Raw genomic sequence first — 25,952 nt, forward strand, 5'->3', positions numbered from 1 at the left:
AATAGTGTATGAGAGAGATGTGCAAAAGCTTGCTTATACTTTTATGTAAGGCAAGATAAAAAATTATGCTTAAAGGTGTGAAAAGCAATATTACCGTAATGAATGAGTAGGTTGAGGATCACTTTTTTGGGGCTTTAAAAACAAGACAATGAGGAAATCATTCTCATACACTTGAGAGAGTTCGGCAAACTTATGGGGGTATCATCATGTCTTAAATGGACTTTAAAATGAATAATATAGTGTGATGGTTTGTTTGTGTTGAAACTACTAAAAAGTAGTCTCTCTTTTTGCATTTACACAACTTAATAGAGTCCATAAGATACGCTTGAAAGCACGCTTTAATTTTTGCATTACACAACTTAATAGAGTCCATAAGATACGCTTAAAATCACGCTTTAAAATGAATAATATAGTGTGATGGTTTGTTTGTGTTGAAACTACTAAAAAGTAGTCTCTCTTTTTGCATTTACACAACTTAATAGAGTCCATAAGATACGCTTGAAAGCACGCTTTAATTTTTGCATTACACAACTTAATAGAGTCCATAAGATACGCTTAAAATCACGCTTTAATTTTTAAACAAAGATTTGGTTGACTTGCATAAAGATGTAGATGACATGAAGACACACGTGTGCATGTGTATGCATGTTCACACACGTGCACATGCATATGCACACACACAAAACAAATAAATACATACATACATATGACATCATGCAACATGAAATTTGACACAAAGATAATTGAAATAATTTTCATGAAAAACACATTATATTACTAGAATTACATGAGGGAGCAGTTCTCATACCTACATCCATCCAAAGTAGCCCCCCCAAAAAAAGTTAAGCTAAGGGATTGTACGTTTCATGAAATAGCTTCAATTGCTATGCATGTTGCACAAAAATCCAAAAAAGTCTTGTAACATACATTTGAGTGAGAAAGTTATGGCAATGCTTGGTAATACTAGCAATTGAGCAAACATGGTGTTTATTTCATATAGTCTCATGGTTTTTAAGCTACAATTCAGCTATTCGTTTTTTCGGTGAGCGAATGGTCTTCTAGTTTTCTCATAGAGAAATGTTTTCGTGGTTGTTAGGGTCATGCATAATCAAGGCTATGCCCCTCTTTTCTATAAAAAATGGTTATGCTTATTTTAAAAAATAAAGCTATGTTGTCATTCTTGTAGCATTCTTGTTTTTGTGAGGTTATAATGCTCTCAACCAATAGTTAGTTGGTGTAATATTACTACAAAAGTTAGATATTCTTAGCTATTGACTTTCACCACTATGAAGTTTGGGTTAACGTTGTGCTAAAGTTAGCCTTTAAATCAAACCATGAAAAGAAAAGAGTAGAAAACCTGATGTCCTTGAAAAAGTGTGAATGTGTATGTTTGTACATATGTATAAATTTATAAATATAAATAAATATGTATGTATGTAAGTATGTATGTACATATACATATATATTTATGTAGGCTTCTTGACAATGGGAAGAATAAGTGGAACAAGGTATTAATGATCCCCAAAAGAACGAGTAGAGGAAGGGATGCTATTTTGCACTTTTGGAATAGCATGCTAGAGGGCATTTTGACCCATTAATTAATCTCTATGGACATTAATAATATCTCAAGATATAGTAACACCGTCGCATAGTCCAAGGAGGTGGTTTGAAGAAGAAAGGGCTCGATGTGGATACCTAGCGTTAAGAAATGAGGTGGTTTGAAGAAGAAAGGGCCAGCACTAAAACAAATGAGGTGATTCAAAGAAGAAATGGTAATGTGGATACCTAGCACTAAGAAATGAGGAGCATAAGTGATTTTTGTCATTTTTGCATGGAGTCCGATTTTGTGAGTGGGTGCAGGTAAGTGAAGAGGCTATCCACAAACACATCTTTAATGTTTAAAAGGCAAGGCTATTTCATGGGTGGGAACAAGAGGTGCAATGTGGTTGTTGCTAAGAACCTTAAGACATGTCCATGGACAAGGCTTGCATTTGTTCGTGGCTCTTTCTCTCTTGTTTGTCCCCTCTTCCATAAGATTTGCACAGTAAAAAGACATAACTATTTGATGGAGCCAAAGAATCACAACTTATTATTGCACCTAAGCTCAAAGCTCTATTTACACACACTGGCTCATTTTGATTAAAAAAAAAAGGTTATTCAAGCCTATCCACAAGAAAGCTCTATTTACACACACCGGCTAAAACCTCTATTCGCACACTGGTTTTTGTGGGTGTGTGTGTTTGTGTGTGTGTGTGTGTAGGTTATTCAAGGGGTGAATGAGCCTAACCACATGAAAATGTTGAAAAACATGTCTACATTATGTGGGCTCTAAGTGGAGCTACGCATACTCAATGTGAAGATAAAATTCCCCCCAATTTTTTTTTTTGGCATGTTATTTTTTTACCAAATAAGCTTGTGGCCTTTTTTTTACGAGTAGTTTTTTACCAAATTCGTTTGTGGCCTTCTTGATGTTTGTGAAGCCATTGTGAATCATACCTCCTTGGGCCTTTTCTACAAATGCCACCCACAAAGTGCTCATACAAGGCACATGTTAGAAACATAACGTGAGAAAATAACGATGAACTAATTTGGAATTTTAGAGAGAGAGAGAGAGAGAGAGAGAGAGAGAGAGAGAGAGAGAGAGAGAGAGAGAGAGAGAGAGAGAGAGAGAGAGAGAGAGAGAGAACCAATGATATGTAAAATTGCTAAACATTATGCACATTGGTAGTGAGTGCTTCAGAGTTCCCATTTGACATTGTTGCGCATAGATGGTAGCGTAGTCATCACGGTGTGTTTAAAAGAAGAACAAGAAAATGATGATGCTAATGATGTGGCGATGGTGTCATGTATGCATGTGGCCCCTCAAAGAAAAATCATGACGCGAGAAAATTTTGATAAACTATTTTGGAATCTGTAAGAGAGGGAAAGCAAATGACAGTGTGCTTCATAGTGCCCATTTTACACTGCAAAATGTTAGTATCATGGGTTGTCTTACAATGCGTTTGAAAGAAGAAGAAGAAAATGACGATGTTAATGATGTGACAAGAAATGGCGATATATTATTTTGGAGATTTTAAGTGAGGGAAAGCAAGTTAAATTGCCAAGCACCATGTACATTGGTAGCGCTGTAGAGTGCCCATTTTACACTGCACAGTGGCATAGTTGTGGTCATTATGGTGTGTTTGAAAGAAGAAGAAGAGAACGATGATGTTAATTGTGCGACGATGATGTCAAACATGTATGTGGGCTCCTCCAGAAAAAAAACATGATGTACGGAGGGAAAGCAAGTGACATGGAAAATGCCAAGCAACTGTGCACATTGGTAAAATTCACATGGCCCATTTTACACTGTACATAGGGTACGTCGTGTGGTCGATACGATCTTTTTGAAAGAAGAACAAAATGATGAGCAAAATGAAGTGGCAGTGACGTCATGCATGTATGTGGGCGGGCCCCACAATGAAATTAGTCTTTGCCATGTCTAGGCTTACTTGGCAAATGACCCCATTGACTTGGGTGTGAACGTGCCCAGATCCTCTCTTTTGGAAAAGAACACTAATACCATTTTCTGCACATCATGTCATCAGTTTCTACTTGGAGTTTGAAGCTCTGGCTATGGCGAAGGCCAATTAGATTCAGATAGCGTGACTCATTTCTGCTTATCGACACATCGGTCCTTAATCTTCTCCAAACCGAGGTTTAATCCTATTATCTCAATTGCTTTGATTTTATTTCACCTTTTCTGGGTTCGATTTCTATGCATGGAAGCTCGCCTCGACTCAGATTAATCGCAGGTTTTTGTATTATTCGATTTTTAAGTTTTCTGAAATGTCAAATCTGTATTAAAATTTGATTACATTTGTTTTTCCAAAAAATTCGATAATACTAGGTGTTTTCTAGCTTCTTCAAATTCGTTGAAAAAACGAAGCTGCTCTCAGATTTGAATTTTTCGATGGACTTATGAGCAGAACTTTCTGTTTTAATAACACGAACATAAAAAGAGCCCGATTTATGGTTTTTTTTTTTTGGCTGCATATTAATCCATCAAAGATATATATTTTTTGGATGTCAAGCAATTCATCAATACCTTTCAGATTTTTTATTTATTCAATTGAACTCGGCATTTTTAATCATCAGCATTTGGTGGAAATTTTCTGCTCTTCTATTCATTTGGTTTTTGGAGTTCACACACACACACACACACACACACACACACACACACACACACAGACATGCGCGCACGTGTGCCACACGCATGCGTGTGGGCGTGTATGTGCACGCACGAACACACGCAGACACTTGTATACATATGTATACATCCATGCACATGCACATCCACATATGTATGGGGTTCTTATAAAACATGTAACTTTGTGTTTCAATAATTGCTAATCTTTGTATTTGTTCTCCATAAATCATTCATTTTTTTACGGTACCAGTTTATGTAGTATTGTATTGAGTCTAATGTTTTTCCTATTGAAGATCTCATTTTAAAAATAACTGTTATTGCTTTGGCTTGTTTGCAGCTGTTTGATACCGAGAGCTTACTGCCCTTCACCCACATGGCAGCAATAGAGAAGCTTTATTTCCATGTGGGTGCTTACTTGGCTTGTTTGTTTATCGGATTCCCTCTAGTCTGGGGGCGGTTTGTAGTTGAAAAGAACAGTCTCACTGTCAGCTCTCCTGACTATCTCAGGGGTACCTATGATAGTGCCATTGGAAATTTTGGTGTGCCCCAATACGGTGGAACTCTGGCTGGAACTGTCATCTATGCAAAAGAGAACTCCTATTCTTGCAATGATTTTGGTTCAACGGACAAGTTCCGGTCTCACCAGGGTGGTCTTCCCATGATCGTGGTGGTAGACAGAGGAGGTAATTTTTTGTTGTTATCATATGTGAGTGTGTGGTGTATGCATGAAAGGAATACATGCATGGTAAGCATGTCTGTTAGCAGGGTTCGGATCCGAATCTGTAGCCTGTTGCATGTGCCTCTTGTACACCAAATTAGGCTGTTACTCTCTTTTGTTGAACCAGGAGAGGAAAGCATAGATTTTCTGCCCCCTCTATGCAAATATGGTTGAAATTGACTAGTGTTTCAAGTTGGCGCAAGTGTGGTGAGCACTGAGAACACACAGGGGGCAGACACACATGCACAATCGTTCCCACGTGCAAGTGTATGAAAGGAAGATGCACATGCATGACAGGGGGCAATTGTGCACTTGCATATTGGCAGCCATGCACCCTAATGATGCGAAAGAACTGCGGTCTTGTTTGACCAGTGTAAGGGGGTTGCATAAAGCATGGTTTTGCACGTTGGTGGGACTCTAACCAGCTGGGATAAAACTCAAAAGCTGTTTTTCTTGCAGAATGCTACTTTGCCTTGAAAGTTTGGAATGCACAAAATGCCGGAGCAGCTGCGGTACTTGTGGCAGATGACAGAGATGAACCTTTGATCACCATGGACTCTCCCACTGAGGACAAGTCGGCAGAGAAGTACCTCCAAAATATCACCATCCCATCTGCATTGATAGAGAAGAGCTTTGGTGACAAACTCAAGAAAGCTATTGCCAACAACGAGATGGTGAATTGCAAGTTAGATTGGAGGGAATCTGTCCCACATCCTGATGATCGGGTGGAGTATGAACTGTGGACTAATAGCAACGATGAATGTGGTCCGAGATGTGATTCTCAAATAGAGTTCGTAAAGAGTTTCAAAGGAGCTGCACAGCTACTCGAGAAGGGAGGATACACACTTTTCACCCCACATTACATCACATGGTATTGTCCTGAGGCGTTTGTTACCAGCAGGCAATGCAGATCTCAGTGCATCAACAAGGGCAGATATTGTGCACCCGACCCAGAGCAAGATTTCGACCAAGGTTATGACGGCAAGGATGTGGTAACAGAAAATTTACGGCAGCTGTGTGTCTACAGAGTGGCGAACGAATCATCCAGCCGGTTGTGGGTCTGGTGGGACTATGTTACGGATTTTCAGATCAGGTGTCCGATGTCGGAGAAGAAGTACAACCAGGAGTGCGCCGAACAAGTGATCACTTCACTAGGTGTGTCCTCTTCAAACTACTACTAGACAGGATATCTTGTGGTGATTGAGGGCTGTGGAACTTAACATGCAGAAGCTCATTGTGGTTGGTTTGCTCTCACATAGGACTTGATGTGAAAAAGGTACGTGCCTGTATGGGTGATCCAGAAGCCGACACAGAGAACACAATTTTGAAAAGAGAACAAGAGGCGCAGGTGTGTGCTCTCTAGACTCCACAATATCTATTATTCATTTTGCGTTCACACTCTGCCTTACCCCCCCTCCCCTCTTTTTTCTTGTCGTGAAACTAAGATTGGGCATGGCTCTCGAGGAGACGTCACCATGTTGCCTACTTTGATCATAAACAACGTGCAATATCGAGGTAAATGTATCTTTGTTGGAATAGCATGTGATCATCCTAAGCCATCAACCATGAAATTTTCTCAAGGTTCTCTCTTTTTTATTGATGTTATGTCCAGGGAAACTAGACAAAGGAGCAATTCTGAAGGCGATATGTGCAGGCTTTGAAGAAAAAACGGAGCCAACTGTCTGCCTGAGTCCAGGTCTCTTGCCATACTGCTGTATTATTATCTGTTTTGCACCTGCTGCCTTGGGTCTCTTTGTCATCTTGCAAGCATTAATCCCTCAATGTGCTTACTCTTCAATGCTCACTGATGAGATGTTTTGTGATCATTTGACCTCAGACATGGAAACAAATGAATGTTTAACAAACAATGGCGGGTGCTGGCAGAATTTAAAAGCAAACGTAACAGCTTGCAAGGTATGTGCCACCTATGCTTTTTCTCTTGCTTTGATGTAGATTTTCCTGGAACTTCTTCTTGCTACATGGTCATTTTAATCACCCTATTTGAGTACTAAGCAAAAAAAAAATTGCAGGACACTTTCCGGGGAAGAGTATGCGAATGCCCATTGGTTGATAGTGTACAGTTTCAAGGAGACGGATACAGTTCTTGTGAGGGTAAGATTCCACTGCATTTTGTATCCTACTTCAGATGGATGCTAGGATATGGGCATTATCTGACCATATAGGACTGTAAAGGTAAGGTCTGTGTGCTCTCAATGGCCTCAGTGCAGCAAATCTTGAAACTTGCCATGCATTCCAAGCTTTTAATGATCACCCAATCTGTGTCCACTCTGCAGAACAATGTGGCATGCATGGTGGTTTTGGAATATTCTGTATCCTGCCTCAGTCCACATAGGAAAATGTGAGGCCCTGCCTCCATGAGCCAGGCTGCCCTGAGTGAGATAAATGACTCTCTCCCATTATGTGACATGAGTACCGCACCCATGAGTTGACAGCAGGACCTTCGGTCTTCTTTCAAAGCTTTGAAGTCTCCACCAAAAGAAAGTCTCTGTAGAATTGGTGACATTGTTCTGTCAATGTGATGGCAGTGTAGACCCTGCCAAGAAGACTCGAGCTGAATAAGGTGCCCGTTTTTGACAGTGGTATCAAAGAATGGAATGATCTAGAGGGTACTCTAAGCGTCAATCCATCCTCACTCCCCCAGACCACACTGCAAGTGTTTGACAAGACACTGTTTGAATAAACAGAATTACCACTGCAAGCCTCCAACCATTAGGGGGCAGGTAAAACCTCTCCATCAAGAATGGGCTCTCGTAGGTACAGTCTCCTTAATCTCCACTCATTCTCAACAGAGAAAGATGACTTTACATTCTAGTGTAAGCCAATAACCTGTAGGAGAACACCGAATTAAGAAGACTCCCAACCAATAGATAAAATTGTTAGAAGAAGATCCTTAAAAAGAAAGGGAAATGGCAGTCAATCTGTAAATTCCATTTGTGCAGTAAGCCTTTCCTAGTCAGGCCATCCTAGTACCTAATGGAAGAGGCAGTACCATCCAGCTGGACTACTGGATATAAAACTGCTCTGCTCTGCACATCAGGGTCTATGATTCCCAAGCCTCCCTCATGCTTAGGAATCTCCCAAGCAACTTTGGATCTGGATTCATCTTCCAAGAGAGACCATGAATAGTTGCAAAGCTGCCCAATGTGCGATCTTTAGAAGCACCAGTAGCTATGACAAGGACGACCTGCTTCACGAATCACAACTATTCTCGAAGGTAGATCTAGATTCACAAAAGTCCAGCACTTATACTCTTGAGAACTGGCCTTATTGCTGTATTGGGCTGATTTTTTGTGACTACTTGTTATACTAATATCTTGAGGGAGGTGCCCTGAGGATCCCAAATGAATCCTTCCCATACTGGGGCCATCTGCAATACTTAATCCTTCTACTTTGTGATGATCAACAAAATGGAAGGTGCTCAAAGAAGCCTTGAAATTTCTGCAAAGGCTGCTGTGTCATCTGCATAGTCACTGTCCATAAGCTCATGCAGCAATTTAATAGGCAGATAGATGCTTAAGATGCTTGGAGCTTCTTTTTCAGCGACTGCAGGCTAGGGCTCCTCTAGCAGGGGGCACTTGGGCACCAGAGATACGATGGATCTTCATAGAGATGAGGAGGACAGGCCTCAGTAGAGGATGGGAGCCTTTACACAAATGGAGATCTTGATTGCTGTCAGAGCTTGCACTGAGGATGGTAGATGCCTCTACTATGAGATCCAGGATGAGGGCAGACTTCAGAGAGTGGAGGCGGAGTCGCCTTTGGTTGCAGAGTGCATCTTTCAGAGGATACGGGTAGTGGCCGCTGCTTCCCGGAAGCGGCATACTGATCCAGACCCTACAGATGTGGACTCTGATTGGCGCATTTGGGCATATGCTGTGCGCCCCTTGGCCCGGCTCCAGTGGGACCCTGGCGAGTACGAGTGGCATGATCCTTATGCGTCCCCCGAGGCCATAGAGATTACCTTTTTCCAGTACACTGTTCGGTTGGGGAGGCATATTTTGACTGCGAGGAGGATGGTCTCTCCAGCCGCAGCGGAGCATTGGCGGCTATAGGGACTCTCACAGGAGTTCTTGGAGGATTTTTGGACCAAGCTTTGGGCTAGTAGACAGGCACACAGGATCTCGACTTTTCAGTGGTGGCTGGTTGCCCACATGGGCTCTGCAGTTGGCACCTGGCTTGTCTACAGTGGTCTTCTGGCGGCCTGTGGCCGATGCGGCCACCCTTTGGAGACACGGAGACACTGCCTATGGGACTGTCCACAGGCGCAACAGATTTGGCTGAGGATGCTGCGCATTTTCAGTGGGTGGCTGGTTGCCCACAGGGGCTCTGCAGTTGGCACCTGGCTTGTCTATAGTGGTCTTCTGGCGGCCTGTGGCCGATGCGGCCATCCTTTGGAGACACAGAGACATTGCCTATGGGACTGTCCACAGGCGCAACAGATTTGACTGAGGATGTTGCGTATTTTGGCCCCCCTCTCTCCAGAGGGCATGTATATGTGGGGTGCCGCTGCTTGGTCGACATCGTCAGGGCCTGCTCTGGGATACGAGACAGAGCAGGACAGCCAGGCCATCAGATTCATTAGGGGCCAGCCTTGCCTTGTTCCTTCACCGGATTTCTCGTCCGCCGTCTGGATACAGGAGAGGGATTTACGATGGGAGCTCCTCAGCAGCCTCACCATCTGGTTCACCTGGAGAGCCCGGTGTTTCAGGGCCTTTGAGGGGAGACTGGAGCCACGAGCAGAGACTGTTCGGGGGATTTGGCAGGAGCTGATCCACACCCTGCGCGGACAGTATGACCGCATCCGGGGCGACTCGGATGCGACGATCTTGCGGCGCCAGGCCTTCCACACCACTTGGCGCAGCGGCCCCTTCTATACACTACACGCGGGAACCCCCCTCTGGCATTACAGGCCACCTGTTTGGCTTTTCCCTCCTCCTATTGTATGATATAGCTCTTAGTTATTTGTACTGATCTTTGTACCTTTTTGCACCTAGGGAGAGTCTCCCTAGCTGCCTTGGTTGGATCTTTGCTCTGCCTTCTTATGAGCAGGAGAGTTTTTGTAGCCCAGTGGGCGTTTTTTTAACTAATGAAAGGATCTTTTCTCGAAAAAAAAAAAGTTCCCATGAGAGGCTACTGAAACTGCAGCCACATAAGGCCTCCTGGATAATGCATCTGCTCTACCACATTTTTCTTTCCCGGAGTATGTACAATTTGAAAATGAAACATGGAAAGAAAGTTTGCCATTCTCATCTGCTTCTCCGAAAGCTTTGTTTGAGATAGAAAGTATCTCAAGCTTTGATGATCTATCTTGACTATAAATTCAGCCCCAAGAAGATAATGTTTCCATATCTTTAAGGCATGAATTACAGCCAAGAGCACTTTCTCATAGATATCCATATTAAGCTCAGCATCATGCAAACGACGACGGCTCTCATATGCAACTGCATGACCTTCTTGATTTAGGATAGTGCCTATACAATCGCCACAAGCATCACATTCCACTATGAATGACCTTGGCAAGTCGGGAACAATGAATACGGGTCCACATATGATAGCATGCTTGAGTTGCAAGAAGGCATCCTGCTCCTTTGGAGTCCATTTGAAAGTGGCTTTCTTCTTTGTGAGATCATGTAGAGGGGTGGCTATCATAGCAAAATGCCTTATGAAACGCCTATAGTATGAACATAATCCGAGAAAACTACGTACTTGATGTACAGTTTGCAACTCTGGCCAATTCCGAATGGTTTTTAACTTGGCAGGATCCATTCTTACTCCATCCTTGGATACAATGTGACCCAAATAATGTATCTCTGAAAGAAAGAACTCACTTTTCTTGGCATTAATGAAAAGTTTATGCTTCCGTAACTCTTCGAACACTGTGACCGAATGAGTTCTATGTTCCTGCTCATTCTTGGAGAAAACCAAGATGTCGTCAAAGAATACACCTGTGAATTTGCGATGGGGTCGGAATATCCTATCCATCATACGATTGAATGTGGCTGGGGCATTGGTGAGACCAAAAGACATCACCAAAAATTCATATAACCCAAAAGCTGTTCTGAATGCAGTTTTGTGGACATCCTGTGGCACCACTCGTATTTGGTGATAATCACTCTTCAAGTCAAGACGGCTGAAACAAGCCGAGCCATCAAGCTTATCCAAAATGTCATCAATACGCGGGATTGGAAATCTATTCTTGATGGTGAGCTTATTTAAAGCTCTATAATCCACACACATGCGGAATGAACCGTCTTTCTTTTGAACAAGAAGCACGGGAGAGCAATAAGGTGAGGAACTTGGCTGAACCAAATCTTTCTCTAGAAGCTCATTAACCTGCTTCATGATCTCTTCTTGTTGTGCGGCACTTACACGATATGCGGGTTTGTTAGGTGGAGAACTGCCTGGCATAAGATCTATGCGATGATCCTCGGGCCTTTGAGGAGGTAATTTACCTGGCAATGCATCAGCAAAACAATCTTTGAATGAATGAAGGAAATTCAGCCTATCGTGAGTCAAAGCATCCACATTTTGATGACTTGGTTCAATGCTATCACGAACAAAAACCAAGTACGCAGAAAGACTCTTTTTCATTGCTTTATTAATCTGGATGTGAGATACAAGTGGGATGGAATCCCCTTCCTTGCCGGTATCAATGACATGCATGCGGCCTCTATGCATAAAAGAAATCATGTTTGTCTTGTACTCTTTGCGGGGCTCAAGCCTATGATGCCATGGCTTGCCAAGCAATACATCACATCCATTAAGTGGTGCAACCAAGAAATGCTCATGATCAAGGTAACCCTGGATATGTATGCGCAACTTCCCTATTAGTGGGGTAACCTGCACCTCTTTACCAACAAAGGCAGCTTCTGCTTCAATTTGAGGTCCCATGTTCTCAACCTCAATACCCAAGGCATCTGCCATCTGATTAGAGATGAAGTTATCTGTTGCACAATCATCAAACATAAATAAGGCGGGCTGATCCTTGATTTGACCCCATGCTTTGCATACCATCCGCTCTTTTCCATCATGTTTTGTGTTTCCCTGCACATCGAGAACTGCATGCACATTTGCCTTGGTTTGCTTGTCCTCATGCTTTGGTTTGCGGTCAGGGCATTGTCGGAAACATGTGCTCTTTGCTGCCACAAGAGAAACATTTCCGTAAGGTACACTCTGGAAGCTCCAGGTCATTTGGTTGGCTAAAAGACAACATGCCATTCTAGGATTATCTTGCTAAGTCACTCTCCATGAAAAACATCAAACTTAAGGGACTTGTCACCTGCTTTGAATTCCTCGAGCTTTCTGGCATGAGGCTCATGGACCTCTCTTTTTCTTTTCCTCTTATCCAACGGGGTAGCCCTATTCTGCATGGGCTCCATGGGCCATCATGGAGGTTTCATGAAGCACGGTGGCATGTGCTCCACGAACCTGAAAATAAGATGCATGTGACCTTCCTGCATAAGGCAATGTCTCTCCATGAGACAACTCAGTAGGCAAAGCTCTTCTATTTGCAGACCTGTCACCCCCTCCATGGGATACATGCCTTGAATACATGTGACCATCATGCCCTCCACGAGCACTAGCATACATATACCTGTCACCCTTTGTGCCTTGTGGAGAAGATGCATGACGAGAGGTGGCTGTCACCTCTTCCCTTGCATAAATGACCTCAACCTTTGAGATGCGGGATCTCCATGCTTCAAGCGAGGTGGATTTCTGAATTTCAGCTTTCCATCTTTCCCCTCTTTGATATCACCTTTGCGGAGGAGATAGGAAAGTGCCAACTCCCTTGGCTTCTTGCCCACTTCTCGTGCCATGGACTCAAAAGTCATGTCCACCATTGCATGGACTTTTCTTGCTTCAATGGCACTTTGCACATGGGGATCTTCATGCAAGAATTTCAGCTCTTGCTCTTTTGCCTGCAAAAGCTTTCTCATATGCTCCAATTCAGCCCTCATTGCATTAGGCTCCTCTTCTTGCATAACTGTCTTTCCACGAGACGGTTGTCCCCTCGAATCACTATCATTCACCCTCTCAAGGGGCTTGTGCCTTCCCTGCAAAGCATCAGAACCACGCGAGGCACTTGATGGGCCCCTCGAATTAGGCACTTCCAAAGGGTTGCCTTGGCTGTCCCCATTGTGTTAAGTGTGCTAGAAGCGGGATGTCCAAAACACAGGTTCGTTCCCCCACTAAGAAGAGGGAAATGACCATGCTCTGATACCAATGAAACCGATCCCGTCAAGTGGGAGAAGACTCCGTTGGACACCCACACGCGTAATAGCACAACTTAAATATCACAATATAAATGGACAACTCAATAACAACTGAAAACTGAAATGAAATGATGATCACTGGACACCAGCACTGGGGCCGGAACGGGCCGAGCCCCCCCTCAATATATAATATATTATTGGGAGTATTTAAGTGATACAATGCTCCATGGGTTCAATGAACCAGATGATGTCCATGTACAACTGAAATGAATATAGTTACCAAACAAGAGACTTGAAGTAGACGTTCGAGGAAGAGCGATCCACTTGAAGAAGTTTAGTCTCTACGGTCCCGTGCCTTCACTGGAATCCGCAGAGAGCGCCCCACTGGTGTTCCAGGACCACACACAAACAAGCGCTCCCGTACTAACGCCTGGCTCTCCCGATCTCGGCACCCCTGGACCGTGGTTCTCCAAAAGCTTGGGCTACCCGGCATCGAACGGGTGTTAGTAGCAATGAATATCCCTTGTAAGATTTACACCAAAGACCTTTGCTTGAGTCTCAATCGATGTACCTTGTAAAACAATGAATATGGCCTTCAGTAGTACTAGGCACCCATGTATGAAAGGAGAAGTCTCAATTACTGCTGTTGCTGCCAGCTTGAGGGATAGAGGATGGATCGCCAGCAGCTACCCGATAGTATGGGTAGCTAGAGTCGCTTGTTGTGTAGTCTGCCTGTGCGCAAGCAGGAGAGAAGATCACCTGTGAGTACAGCCGCCTGCGCGGGCAAGAGAGAGAAGACCTGTGTGCAGCCGCCTGCAAGGCAAGAGATGGGGGAACCTGTGCGTAGCCGCCTGTGGGCAAGAGAGATGGTCAGTGCCTAGGCACAGCCGCCTGTGGGCAAGAGTAAAGAAGAGCTGTGCGCAGCCGCCTGTGGGCAAGAAAGATGGTCAGCGCCTGGGCATAGCCGCCTGTGGGCAAGAGTAAAGAAGACCTGTGTGTAGCCGCCTGTGGGCAAGCCAAGGGAAGGTTGCCTGCACACCAAAAAATGGAGAGGGGTCGCTTGTTGCAGGCAAAGGTGGCTGACCACGTACAGCTGGCCGACTCACCCTTTGCATGGGGGGTCTCCAGATTTGTGTCTTGTTCACTTGAGGCCAGGCCCGTGTCTCATGTTAAGGGGCCAGTATTTTGCATAACATGGACGGGAGCCAGACTGGTGCCACCCATGTGTTAGCAGGATGGTGTCGTATGGACGGGAGCCAAACTGGTGCCACCCGTGTATGACTTGGACTGTGTTCTATCCATGGGATTGTCACGCCATGGAAGAGCTAGTATTTGTGCCGTGTCTTGCCTATGGGACTATCACTCCATAGGGAGGCTCGTGCTTGGATCTGTGTCTTACCTATGGGATTGTCACTCCATAGGAAGACCGGTATTTATACTTTCTGTCGTGTCATCACTGTGCCCGACAGGAATGTTTAGTACTTGTTCCATGAGCGGGAGATATGTCCATGATATTGTTTGCACATGCATTCATGTTTTGCATGCTTGGAACTGTTTTCGCGTGACCTGTATTCTTGTGTTTGCTTGTTTGACGTGCCACTTACTGAGCGGGGACGCCTGCCAGTGAGTCGTGAAGTTTGCTTTGTCTTCTGACGAGTTTTGTTGCGTGTGAACAGGTGGTAAGTGTATTCCATTTGTTTATTTTATGGCATTATTTCTAACCTTTGTTTTTTTATAAGGTTGCAAGTCCACACTCATTAATGAGTGGGCGGCCTTCCCAATATCTCATGGTGCCCTTTTCTAGGGTGGACATTCATTATGGGCACCCACTCTTGGACCATGGTGGGGAGGGGAGCCCTCCCTTAACCGTATGTGGGTGGTGGTGGGTGCATGGTCACCTAACCACCCCTAGGCAAATTTTTGGCACCTATTTGTGCATGAAGATAGTAAGTCCACGATCCCTTTGTGTGGACAAGATCCATGCTTGAGGGTGATGAAAATCAACAGGTAATAGAGCCAAAGATTTTTCAAACTATAAGAATTTGATTTACGTGGACTTTGTCGATTGTGTTAATTAAACATATAACATTGGTACCAAGTTTTTGTATATGATGATGATTTCCTGAAGAGAGCAGGAGGCTCAAGATCATCTGGAGCTTAGTCCTTCCAACCACGCAATTCGGATCGTGGACGGGACCAAGGACGTGACCAATCTCGCAATCCTCGTCCTTCCATTGTTGCTTCTGCATGGGATTAACAAAAGACAGGATTAACAAAAGACAGGATTGTGCACAATTTTCTATGGACCTCATCGTTGGTCTGAGTGTCCCAAAAGACTAACCCATTGACAGAATTCTAATGCTGAACCCTTCACTTTCGAGGAGAAACCCCCAGTTGCTGACGAAGGAAAGCGTGCGGTTAATCACCATGCTATTGCACATGCTTCGGTTGATCACTGCTACCGCCACAGCCCAATTTGCCTCTTCACCGCTACCCCAGCGGTGTACTCAAGTTTTGGTTCTTTAAGGTTCTATTTCCAATCACCTCATTCATGTGCTCATCAATAGTGGGTGTTCTCATAACTTTGTGGGAACCACCTTGACCCAGAGATTGAAGATTCAGACTTCTCAAAGTGCTGTTATTTATGAAGTAGAGCTTGCCGATGGTTCCACATCCTTGTGTAATACCGTTGCCAAACACCTCCTTTCGAATTCAGCACTATCGTGACAAATTGGATTTCCAAGTCATGTCTTTGGCACATTATGATATGATTCTTGGTCAAGAATGGTTGTATCGATATGATCCCCTCATCAGTTTCCGGAACCATTCCATACAATTTGCTCAAAATGATAAGCTTGTGGCACTCCAAGGCATGAGAGACCAACCCTCTACACAAATCCTTTCAGCTCTTCAAGCAAAACGGTGGGTCCGCAAGAGTGGTTGTTCCTCAGCACTTTTAATGGTCTATTCAACCAAAGATCCTCCCGAGGACATGGATACGAAGATGATGTACCTCAAGTAACCTTTCTTTGCTCCATATTTGGATCTTTTTCCTCAGGAGCTTCGCGCGGTTCTCCCACCTCGGCGACCAGTCGACCATGCTATTGATCTCCTTCCTGGCAGTGCTCCCCGTACCCGTGCTCCATATCGAGTTTCTTTTACGGAATCTCAGGAGATACAACGACAACTTACTAAACTTTTGGAGAAAGGACATTCGACCAAGCAAAAGCCCTTTTGGAGCTCCAGTACTTTTGGTGAAAAAGAAGGATAAGTATATGCACCTTTGCATCGACTATCGTGCCCTTAATAAGTTGACTATCAAGAATAAGTATCCTCTTCCGCGCATTGATGAATTGCTTGATCAATTGCTCCATGTCCATGCAAAGGTCTTCTCCAAAATTGATCTTAAGTCTGGATATCATCAGATTCGCATTCGCGAAGGTGATGAATATAAGATAGCTTTTCGCACAAAATATGGTCATTATGAGTATCTGGTCATGCCATTTGGGTTAACCAATGCCCCTGCAACATTTACGAGTCTGATGAATGATCTTTTTCGTTTCTTTCTGGACAAGTTCGTTATTATCTATCTTGACGACATCTTGGTGTTCAGTCGTAATATGAAAGAACACAAGGCACATCTTAAGATCGTTTTCCAAGTGCTTTTCCAGGTGCTTCGTGACAATGCTCTTTACATTAATCCAGGTAGAAGTGAATTCTTCAAGATATCCTTGGAGTACCTCGGACATGTTATTTTAGCAGACGGTATTTCTGTGGATCCGAAGAAAATACAGGTTATTGTTAATTGGCCAACTCCCACAACATCCATGATGTTCGTTCTTACTTGGGACTTGCCAACTTCTATCACACAAAGGTTTATCGATTTTCAGAAAATGCTGCTCCTCTCATAGAACCTTTAAAGTCCGCTTCTGCATTCAAGTGGACTGAAGCTGCGAGCCGCAACTCAAGCTTTTGAAAGTTTAAAGACAGCTTTGACCACAACTCCTGTCATGGCTATTCTTGACCCTACTCTCCCCTTTGATGTTTATACGGATGCTTCCGATATTGCCACTGGTGCCATCTTGATGCAACAAGGACGTGCTATTGCATTTGACAGTCATAAGTACTCTGCGACAAGTAAGATACCCAGTATATGACAAGGAATTTTTGGCTATTGTTCATGCCTATCGTGCATGGAAACATTCTCTCCTTGGTGCGGATTCAGTGGTGAAAAGAGATAATCATTCTTTGAAATACATCTTCACGCAGCTAGTTATGAATGCTAGGCAAGCGCGTTGGGTCGAATGGTTGCGGATGCTCTTAGTCGTATGCCGCCAGCTTCAGTCTTGGCTATTTCTACAGTTGAAATAGATAGACCTTAAAGTTTCAAGGATCGTTATTCAAAGGATCATGATTTTGAAAATGCATTTCGAATTCTCAATTCTTAGAATGCAACTCCTCCTGAATTGAAGATTTATGTTGCATATACATTAGTGGATGGTTTACTATATTATCAGGATCGTATTTGTGTACCTCATGATACTCATGTTCGAAGACTCTTAGTAAAAGAACATCACGAGGTCACTTATGCTACACACCTAGGCATCAACAAGACGTATCGTCTTTTGACAGCTACATACTATTGGTCTCAAATGAAGTAAGATGTTATTAAGTTTGTCACAGCATGTCTTTCGTGCCAACGTATGAAAGCTAGCAGACAGCTGGTCTTCTTCAACCACTTCCAGTTCCCAATGAACGCTGGGAAAGTAATAGTCTGGATTTTATCACTTCATTGCCACATTCTTCTAAAGGCAATACACAGATTCTTGTGGTGGTTGACAGATTTTCTAAGATGGCACATTTCATTCCGTGCAAGAAAGCAGCCCAGGCTTCGGATATTGCAATGCTGTTCATACAGTATATCTTCAAACTTCATGGGTTGCCAAATTCCGTGCAAGAAAGCAGCCCAGGCTTCGGATATTGCAATGCTGTTCATACAGTATATCTTCAAACTTCATGGGTTGCCAAAATCTATAGTTTCTGATCGAGATCCAAAGTTTATAAGACATTTTTGGACTTTGATATTCAAGTCTCTTGGTACGAATTTACTCTTTAGCTCTGCTTATCATCCACAGACAGATGGACAAACGGAACAAGTTAATCAGATTCTGGAAGAAATGCTGCGTCATTATGTTCAGTCTCGATTAGCTTCATGGGAAAAATATTTACCTTTGGTGGAATTTGCTTATAATAATTCTTATCATTCAGCTATTGGAATGACACCTTTTCAAGCAGCTTATGGCCATACTCCCCTTGTTCTTGCCAACTTTGTTCTTCAACATAAAGTGGCTTTAGCAGACTAATTCATTTAAGAGATGCAAGATATTCTGTTATGATTAAGGATAAGATGGTCAGCGTACAAGAGCAATATCAGCGCACAGCTAATAAGCATCGTCGTCACATTGAATTTCAAGAAGGAGACTTGGTATTATTATATATTGCCCCTCATCGATACAAGACAGTGAAATCAGTCTTTCCAAAGCTTCGCCCAAGATATTAAGGACCCTTTTGTATTATTATTAAGAAGAACTCATCTCTTAGTTATAAGTTGGAATTACCGCCTTCTTGGGGTAGAATTCATCCAACTTTCCATATTTCTTGGGGTAGAATTCATCCAACTTTTCATATTTCTTGGCTCAAGAAGTTTGTGGACAGTGATTTTCCAGTTTTAGATGTTTTGGATTATATTTAAGAAATCAAAGATGAACACATACTCTTAATTCCAGAGACAATTCTTGATGTCAGACAAAAAGAAATACGACATAAGCTCACTACAGAATTTTTGGTTAAATGGAGACATCTTGATGATTCTGACTCTACTTGGCAAAGTGATGAAGACTTACAGGAATATCCAGAACTTCTTCGGGAATTCTTTCAAAGACAACCATCTCTTCTTAGCCGGAGTCTTATTTTAAGTGGGAGGGAATGTCACAATTGTGACTAACTCTCTTAATCTCTCCCTAATTACTCCTTAATCTCTCATTAATTGTAAAGACACTTGTGAAGGGTCACACCCTTGCACATGGGTCACTATCCTATTCATTAAAGACACACCCCTAAATTCTAAGGACATAACTATTGATTCAAGAAACACACCCCTTCACAGGGATGTGCCCCTTCAATTGTACCTTTTCGGCCTCTATTTAAGAAAGGCCCCTGTCTCAATGCAATCATTCAGTCTTTTCCTGCAGCATTTGTCTTATGTTCATTAATCAAGTTTTAATCATGTTAATTAAGCTATAAAAGCTTTACATTAGGAAGGAGGACCTTCCTCTTCTCCTGGTGATTGGTGGTGCCATCAGGAGAGTGATGGAGTCCCCCCCTACCGCTGCCTTGGCCCTTGCAAGGGTAGCGGGGATTCCATCCCTACGCATCTGTGTAGCCTCGCTGGAGTTTGTACCGCATTGTATATGTATTCCTAGCCTCCGTGGGGCGACCCATACAACAATGCGTGGAGTATTCTGGCCTTCTAGGCCAATGCTTCATTTGCAGATAGATGGATCATCTAGCTAGAGCTTGCCCTCGGCGACAGTCCAGGAGACCGCCTCCGGTGGTTCCTCCACCCGGTTCTTGTGCTGACCCTCACGAGGGGGTGGAGCGAGAGGCAGGCCCTTCGACAGGAGAGCACTAGGCCCTGACTTTGGATGACCGAGCGAATGGGGAGTGGCGGACGGTTGGACCACGCCCAGGTCGCCAGACGACCACTAGAGCCGAGGGATGAGGGTGCACCCTCAAATCACGATTGAGGTTTCGGTATGTAATGGGCCCATTAGAGATGGTCCACGTAGGTTCTATGTCATTCTTCCTACAACCCAAGGGCAACCAGGGGCAAATTCACTTTTCTTAAATAAAGGTTCAATTCATAGCAATGAAATCCAGGAAGGTTGAATTAATCAATCTTAGCCCCTTTTTCAAGAGCCCTTGGAGTCCTCATGAGCTGGTGGGAAGTTCAATTAGAGGACCATTGTACAGACGAACTCTTTGGTTTACGTATGGTGTGGAAGTGACGTGTATCCATTTTGGGATTAACAAACATCACTTCTGCATAGTTCAAAACACTCGGGAACTTGCGAAGGGGGGTTTGGGGGGGGGGAGCTGACAAAATGGTTCATGAGTTGATCTTTTGTCTTTGGTTTTTCAGCTAGTGGGCAAGGGCGATGTAAAATTCAAAATGGAGGATGTTGGCAGGAGACGAAAGATGGGAAGACCTTCTCTGCGTGCTCGGTGAGCTTTATGCCAAAAATTTACCTTTATTGCTATGGATATCTATGGGTGTTTCCTATGCTGATTGTGAACGGATGCTTATCATGCTACTCTTTTCTGCTACAGGACTCAAAGCAGACCGGTTGTGACTGTCCCCCTGGTTTCAAAGGTGATGGGACCAGTACATGTGAAGGTATTGCTTTGAACTCCTTCAGTGTTGTATTCTTTGATCTTTATAAAATAATGAATTTATTTTTGAAAGCTAATTCCTTATCCATTCCTGTCAGACATTGATGAGTGCAAAGAGAAGACAGCTTGCCAATGTCCAGAGTGTTCTTGTAAAAATACTTGGGGCAGTTTTGAGTGTGAATGCCAAGGAGGCCTCCTTTACATGAGAGAGCATGATGCATGTATAAGTAAGTACACTGCTGAATAGCTAATATGTCATGCTGGTTATGCATTTTTTTTTGTGTGATTTGTAAATCAGGCTGGGTACACAGGACTCCTTGATGGGCCTTAGAGTTGGATACAAGCCGTTTTGTGATGGCAGTTATCTTTAGCAAAACTTATGTATCCTTGAATGAGTATTGCCAGGTAAGAAGCCAGGAACGTCGAGAGCTGGTTGGGTTATCTCAATCATAGTTCTGTTAAGTCTTGCAACTGCAGCTGCTGGTTCATATCTCATCTACAAATATAGACTACGGGTATGTAATAATCACACAAACATGTTTATGCAACCATAATAAAACTGAAAGTATAGAGTCATAGACACAATTCATGATTATTGAATATGCAATCATCTTATATACATTAAATTGTTTTTTTGTTGCTTTTGCAGTCATATATGGATTCTGAAATCAGAGCTATCATGGCCCAATATATGCCACTGGATAGCCAGAATGAGATTCACCATCATTTGCAAGAGGGGAACTAGTATGGTAAATTCCTATCCACACCCCCCCCCCCCCAAAAAAAAAAAAAAAAAAAGAAAAGAAAAAGAAGAAGAAGAAGAAGAAGAAGAAGAAGAAGAAGAAGAAAGAAATCATCGATGGAAAAAGCTTCATTTCTCATTTTTAAGTTTGTAAGCAGCTTTTCCAAGGCTACAATGGGTCATCATCATGAATGTGTGGGGGTGTGCTAGGGTGAGGATGCAAATCTGGCTCAGAAAATGATGAGCTGCGTCAGTGGTTTGTCATCTTCTGATACAGAGTTGTAGACTTATGTACTTTCCGTAATGTCACTGTCGTGGGGAGGTGAGCCTAGCCCATTCTAATATACAAGCAGAGCTTTGACGGAGGCATTACCATTCTGAGGTGATATTGACAGACAAGTAGAGGATTTTGTGACAATTCATCTGTGGCACATGTAAATTTTGAGATGGGGACAGGCAAGTGCACAGAATGAAAAGTCTGAGACTTCCTGCAGCCCGATTTGATGTCTGTGATCAGGGCTAGTTCTCTGATGACCCACGACAGTGATGTGTACAGCATGAATGTCTGGGGGTGTGCTAGGAAGCATTTGACCTGGATCTTTTGGCTTACACTTAAAAACTCTTTTTTACTATGCAGATTCCCAAGGAAATCCTTAGGTGAGAGAGCCTTAAACATATCTATCAGAATTTGGGTGTTGTATATACACGCCTCTCCTTTGATGAATTTTGCAAAAAGCATTAGGCACTCTGGCTATCTTTTGTTCTTTTTTTGAGTTTATGTCAAGATATTCATTAAACTGGGAATTTAATGCATGGTCTTTTAGGAAGAGTGCTTTGTGCGTTTAGATAGATGTATAGAGTCAATATGAGACATATGAGGGTGGAAGAGCATATGTATAGAGTCAATATGAGACATATGAGGGTGGTAGATGCTCTTCCAACGCCCACTCTTGATCTAGTATTTGGATACTGTGATTCCATTACTATGGCACACGTGTATGCGAGTCGAGCTCTACAATGTGTTTGAATATCAAATTTTAACTTTAAAGTGTTTTTCCTTTTAGGTGATCCTATATCACATTGTACACTTGTTTGGCTTCCAAGGCTGGAGTGTGTGTTCAAGCTTGATAAAGAGTTCAATGATTAGTTTTAAGGTCAAAAAGTTTTCAGGTTTTGAGGAATTTTTCATGCTACAATATCAAATGCAATGTTCTTTCTAGTTTCTTAGGGTCTCCAAAGCTTCATTAAAACTACAAAAAAATACTTGACTTCTCTTTGTAGCAAGATCAGATGAGCTATAGTTTGTGTTTAGTTTGAGAATTCAAGTTTTGCCGATTGGGGTTAACATCACTTGGTGGTTTAGTTTTTGCCCTATAAAATCATGATGTATGTTAAGGGTGCTTTTGTGTGAGTCTATAGGTCCATCTCGTCGTGTTTGAAATTAGTTTATTCAAGCCGACTCCACATTAGAAGTTACATTTCATGTGCAAAAGAGCTACACCTCATTAGGTTTTTTGGCCAGCCTTCTTCGCGTTGACAATGATATTGTGCGTTTGCCTTTAGTCAAAGAGGTAGTTTGAACTAATATTTTGTGCATACAGATGTGGAAGGAGGAGGACCACCGAGCTCTTTAAGCGCTTCTACTTGACTCTAGAGGATTCTGATTTCTCTTTCTCTCTTCTTTTTTCGTAGGGTCCACAATTCGGGAAGCCTATGCTCATCAACTTAATGGTATCACTCACTAAAATCCAACCAGATATCACACATCCCATGACGTAATTTAGCCACCCTTTTTACATCAACCAATGTCACCAAAGCCTTGTTAAATATATAGAATGGCAAGGCAAAGGAGCATGAAAACCTCCAAAGAGATCACGTTGCACATGGATGGAATGTCGTAGCTTGTCCTTTTGGCATCTTATGGCATGGCTAGGTAACTCTTAGTGTGTGCTTTCATTTTAGCATGTCAGTTAATGGGTATGCTATCATTTGACCCATATGCGGATTAGTTTTCTTCAAATAGTTTTCAACGTGGAAGCTAGGACATGCATACTTTGATGTATGTTCCTAACACATGGATACACATGGGAGACGCGTTGCAGAGGTTATGAAAATCAACCATATGATGGTTAATGTGAATCTACATGGGTAGTCATTACTTTAGATCATAGTAGTTTTGCATGTATGAATAATGTCACGACTTGAAGAGTATGTTTAGATAACAACATAAAACATGTGGTCACATGTGATAGGGAGTTAGTTTGGGAACATGGTTAATATTCTCGGTACATGATAGACTATATGTTTGCGTGGTTGGATATTCTACAACTCACCAAAAGATGGTAACTATATTTGAATATGCATTGCCTATCTTTAGATGGGCTATTTGTAGGCATTGATAATCATGAGTATACATGTTAATCTTTAGTTGGCTATTTGTAGGCATTGATAATTACGAGTATACATGTCAATCTTTAGATGGGTATTTATAGGTATTGATAATCATAAGTATACATGTCTAGATGGATGATGAAGATGTTGAAGATAGTAGTGTTAATCCTATTTTGGATTAACAAATATACTCCTCCATTTGAGGACATTAATAAGTGTCATGCAAAGGCACTATAAAAGTTGTACATTATGAGATATTGGCCATCTAAGGCCTTAGTAAGTTTTGGGCGTCTGAATAAGGGCTAATTATATATAAGGTATTTTTTCATAATGAATGGACACAATCCCCCTTTGTGCTATGAGAGTTCTTACTTTTGTCTTGAGAGAGAGAGAGTGAGAGAGAGTACTCTAGCACATGTGACTTCTCTATACTTGTATGCTTGTATGCTTGTGTGGAGAAGTGAGAGAGTGATTGCCTTGTGTGGTGGTGTGAGCGGCTCTACGGTGGACATCATGAAGGTGAAGCTTGGTGAATTGGAGCTTCTCAAGTGAGCTTGAAGATCTCAAGGGACACGAGCTCGAAGCATTGGTAAGTTTCCTACGACAGTTGTGTTCTATTGCTTCTTCCAGAGGTGAATGCATAGTGGAGTTTCTTCTTAGAGGTGTGGTAGCCCATAATATTTTTGGCACCGCTGTCGAGGAAACATCTTTGTTTCTTCCATCCTCTTTAAGTTTCAGCTCCCATTACATAAGTTTCATCATTGCCTTTGCATTCTGGTAGTGCATTGTGTATGGAATGAATCGATAAGGTTTGAGTGGAAGTGAAGGTTTGAAAAAAATTGATCGTTTTTGTTGTGTGGGTGTATATTGGAGTGACCTTAGAGGAAAGCTCCACTGTTTTTCCTTTCAATTTTGATGTTTGTATCACCAAATTCGTGAACCTGAACAAGCAAGGTGATACTTTGTTTTTGTTTCTTTGAAAAAATCCACAAAAATAAGGAGCCATTGGTTGTGTTTTGAACTCGCATTACATTCCTTATATCTAGCACAATCATTTTGGAACATCTGGATAAGTAATTTGCACCCAAAATCCTCTTTGTCTCGTCAGACGTGGGAACTTCATACGTGAAATTGCAGAAAAATAGTTCTCGACGTGAACTACTCTTGCTATTTCACGGCATGAATCGTTCTCGAAATTAGCGTCGTAATTTACAGGATTACCTTGCTAAAAATAGGTTGTCTTATCCTGACATCTTTGACACCACGGGTCTGACAAAATTCTAATCTGTGAATTAGTAGAAAAAGCTTCACGACGTGAGAAACACTATATAGTTCATGATGTGAACGATTTAGATTTCATGACATGAACGATTTTTGTGCATCTCACGGCATGAACCAATTACATGTCACGGCGTGAACATCGTAGCTTTTCATGATGTGAAGGTTTACCATTTCACGACGTGAACTGTTTCTGCAGTTTTAAAACGTAACCAGATCTAGTTCACGAACCTAGTATTGTCAGATTAAGGTTAGGGAAGTGCTTGAGACCAGTAAAATTGGAACAAGGTAACGTTGATTTTCGAGTCCGAAGTAATTATTGGAGTACGTGAAAGTACATAAATTATTTCACGGCGTGAACGGTTTACCATTTCACGATGTGAACGATTCTCTGACATCTCACGCCGTGAACTGTTATATGCAGTCTCACGGTCTCAGAAAACAAATCGACAATATCTTATCAAAATTCAATTGGGGTAGAAGATTAGCTTATCAAATCACATTCACATGTACTAATTCACATGTACTTGAGGTTTGGAAAGCTCATCGAAAATGATCTCACTCTCGACGACAGTGCATTAAATCATCCAGGATATTCGTATCAAAAGAGTGTTGGTTTAGGCCACTCAGTGAGCACTTAATTGTCTTAAGGAATCTAACCACCGTCGAGAAAAGTAGTGAAGAATCCATGAAAGAATGACTATAATTCTTTGGGTTTGGGGAAGAGGAGAAACCACCCTCCCCTACAAGCTCTAGTGGTATCATTGATATAGCCTGAGGATTTTTTGGTCTCCAAACTAGCAATGATGAGGAAGCACAACCTGCAGGAACGGGTCTGTCAACCAGCGTTGGACTAGGTCCAAGGCAAGAAATACCAACCCAACCTTCAAGTTCTAGGTTGTCTAACATTGGCACTCCTAGAATGAGAAGAGACTTGGAAAGCGTAGC

The 25,952-nt window shown here is 42.5% G+C and overlaps 1 protein-coding gene across 5 annotated transcripts; it reads left to right on the forward strand.

The window, feature by feature from the left end:
* The first annotated feature begins 3,444 nt into the window (after positions 1-3,444).
* LOC147635941 (vacuolar-sorting receptor 3-like) lies at positions 3,445-22,408 on the forward strand. 5 transcript variants are annotated; one of them, XM_086801347.1, is made up of 14 exons: positions 3,445-3,697; positions 4,527-4,872; positions 5,367-6,062; positions 6,167-6,255; positions 6,353-6,422; positions 6,520-6,603; positions 6,745-6,821; positions 6,938-7,019; positions 20,343-20,425; positions 20,531-20,597; positions 20,692-20,820; positions 20,999-21,108; positions 21,243-21,342; positions 21,973-22,408. In XM_086801347.1, exons 2-13 carry the CDS (start codon positions 4,563-4,565, stop codon positions 21,336-21,338), a joined length of 1,893 nt encoding a protein of 630 aa, XP_086657473.1. In that variant the 5' UTR covers positions 3,445-3,697; positions 4,527-4,562; the 3' UTR covers positions 21,339-21,342; positions 21,973-22,408. The 5 variants fall into 5 exon arrangements, with proteins under 5 accessions (XP_086657473.1, XP_086657475.1, XP_086657470.1 ...); XM_086801349.1 differs by having other exon boundaries at positions 3,514-3,794; XM_086801344.1 differs by having other exon boundaries at positions 3,514-3,697; positions 20,343-20,597.
* The last annotated feature ends 3,544 nt before the right edge of the window (positions 22,409-25,952 follow it).

This window comes from Cibotium barometz, chromosome 8 (assembly GCF_041138505.1).
Source record: "Cibotium barometz isolate CiBa-2024 chromosome 8, ASM4113850v1, whole genome shotgun sequence".
In the NCBI taxonomy this organism is placed as follows: domain Eukaryota; kingdom Viridiplantae; phylum Streptophyta; class Polypodiopsida; order Cyatheales; family Cibotiaceae; genus Cibotium; species Cibotium barometz.

Excerpts from the sequence above, each read along its gene's own strand:
- LOC147635941 (XM_086801344.1), top strand. The coding sequence starts at position 4,563 with ATGGCAGCAATAGAGAAGCTTTATTTCCATGTGGGTGCTTACTTGGCT. Across the intron at positions 6,063-6,166 it reads ACAAGTGATCACTTCACTAG|GACTTGATGTGAAAAAGGTA; the intron begins GTGTGTCCTCTT and ends GCTCTCACATAG. Across the intron at positions 7,020-20,342 it reads CGGATACAGTTCTTGTGAGG|CTAGTGGGCAAGGGCGATGT; the intron begins GTAAGATTCCAC and ends TTGGTTTTTCAG.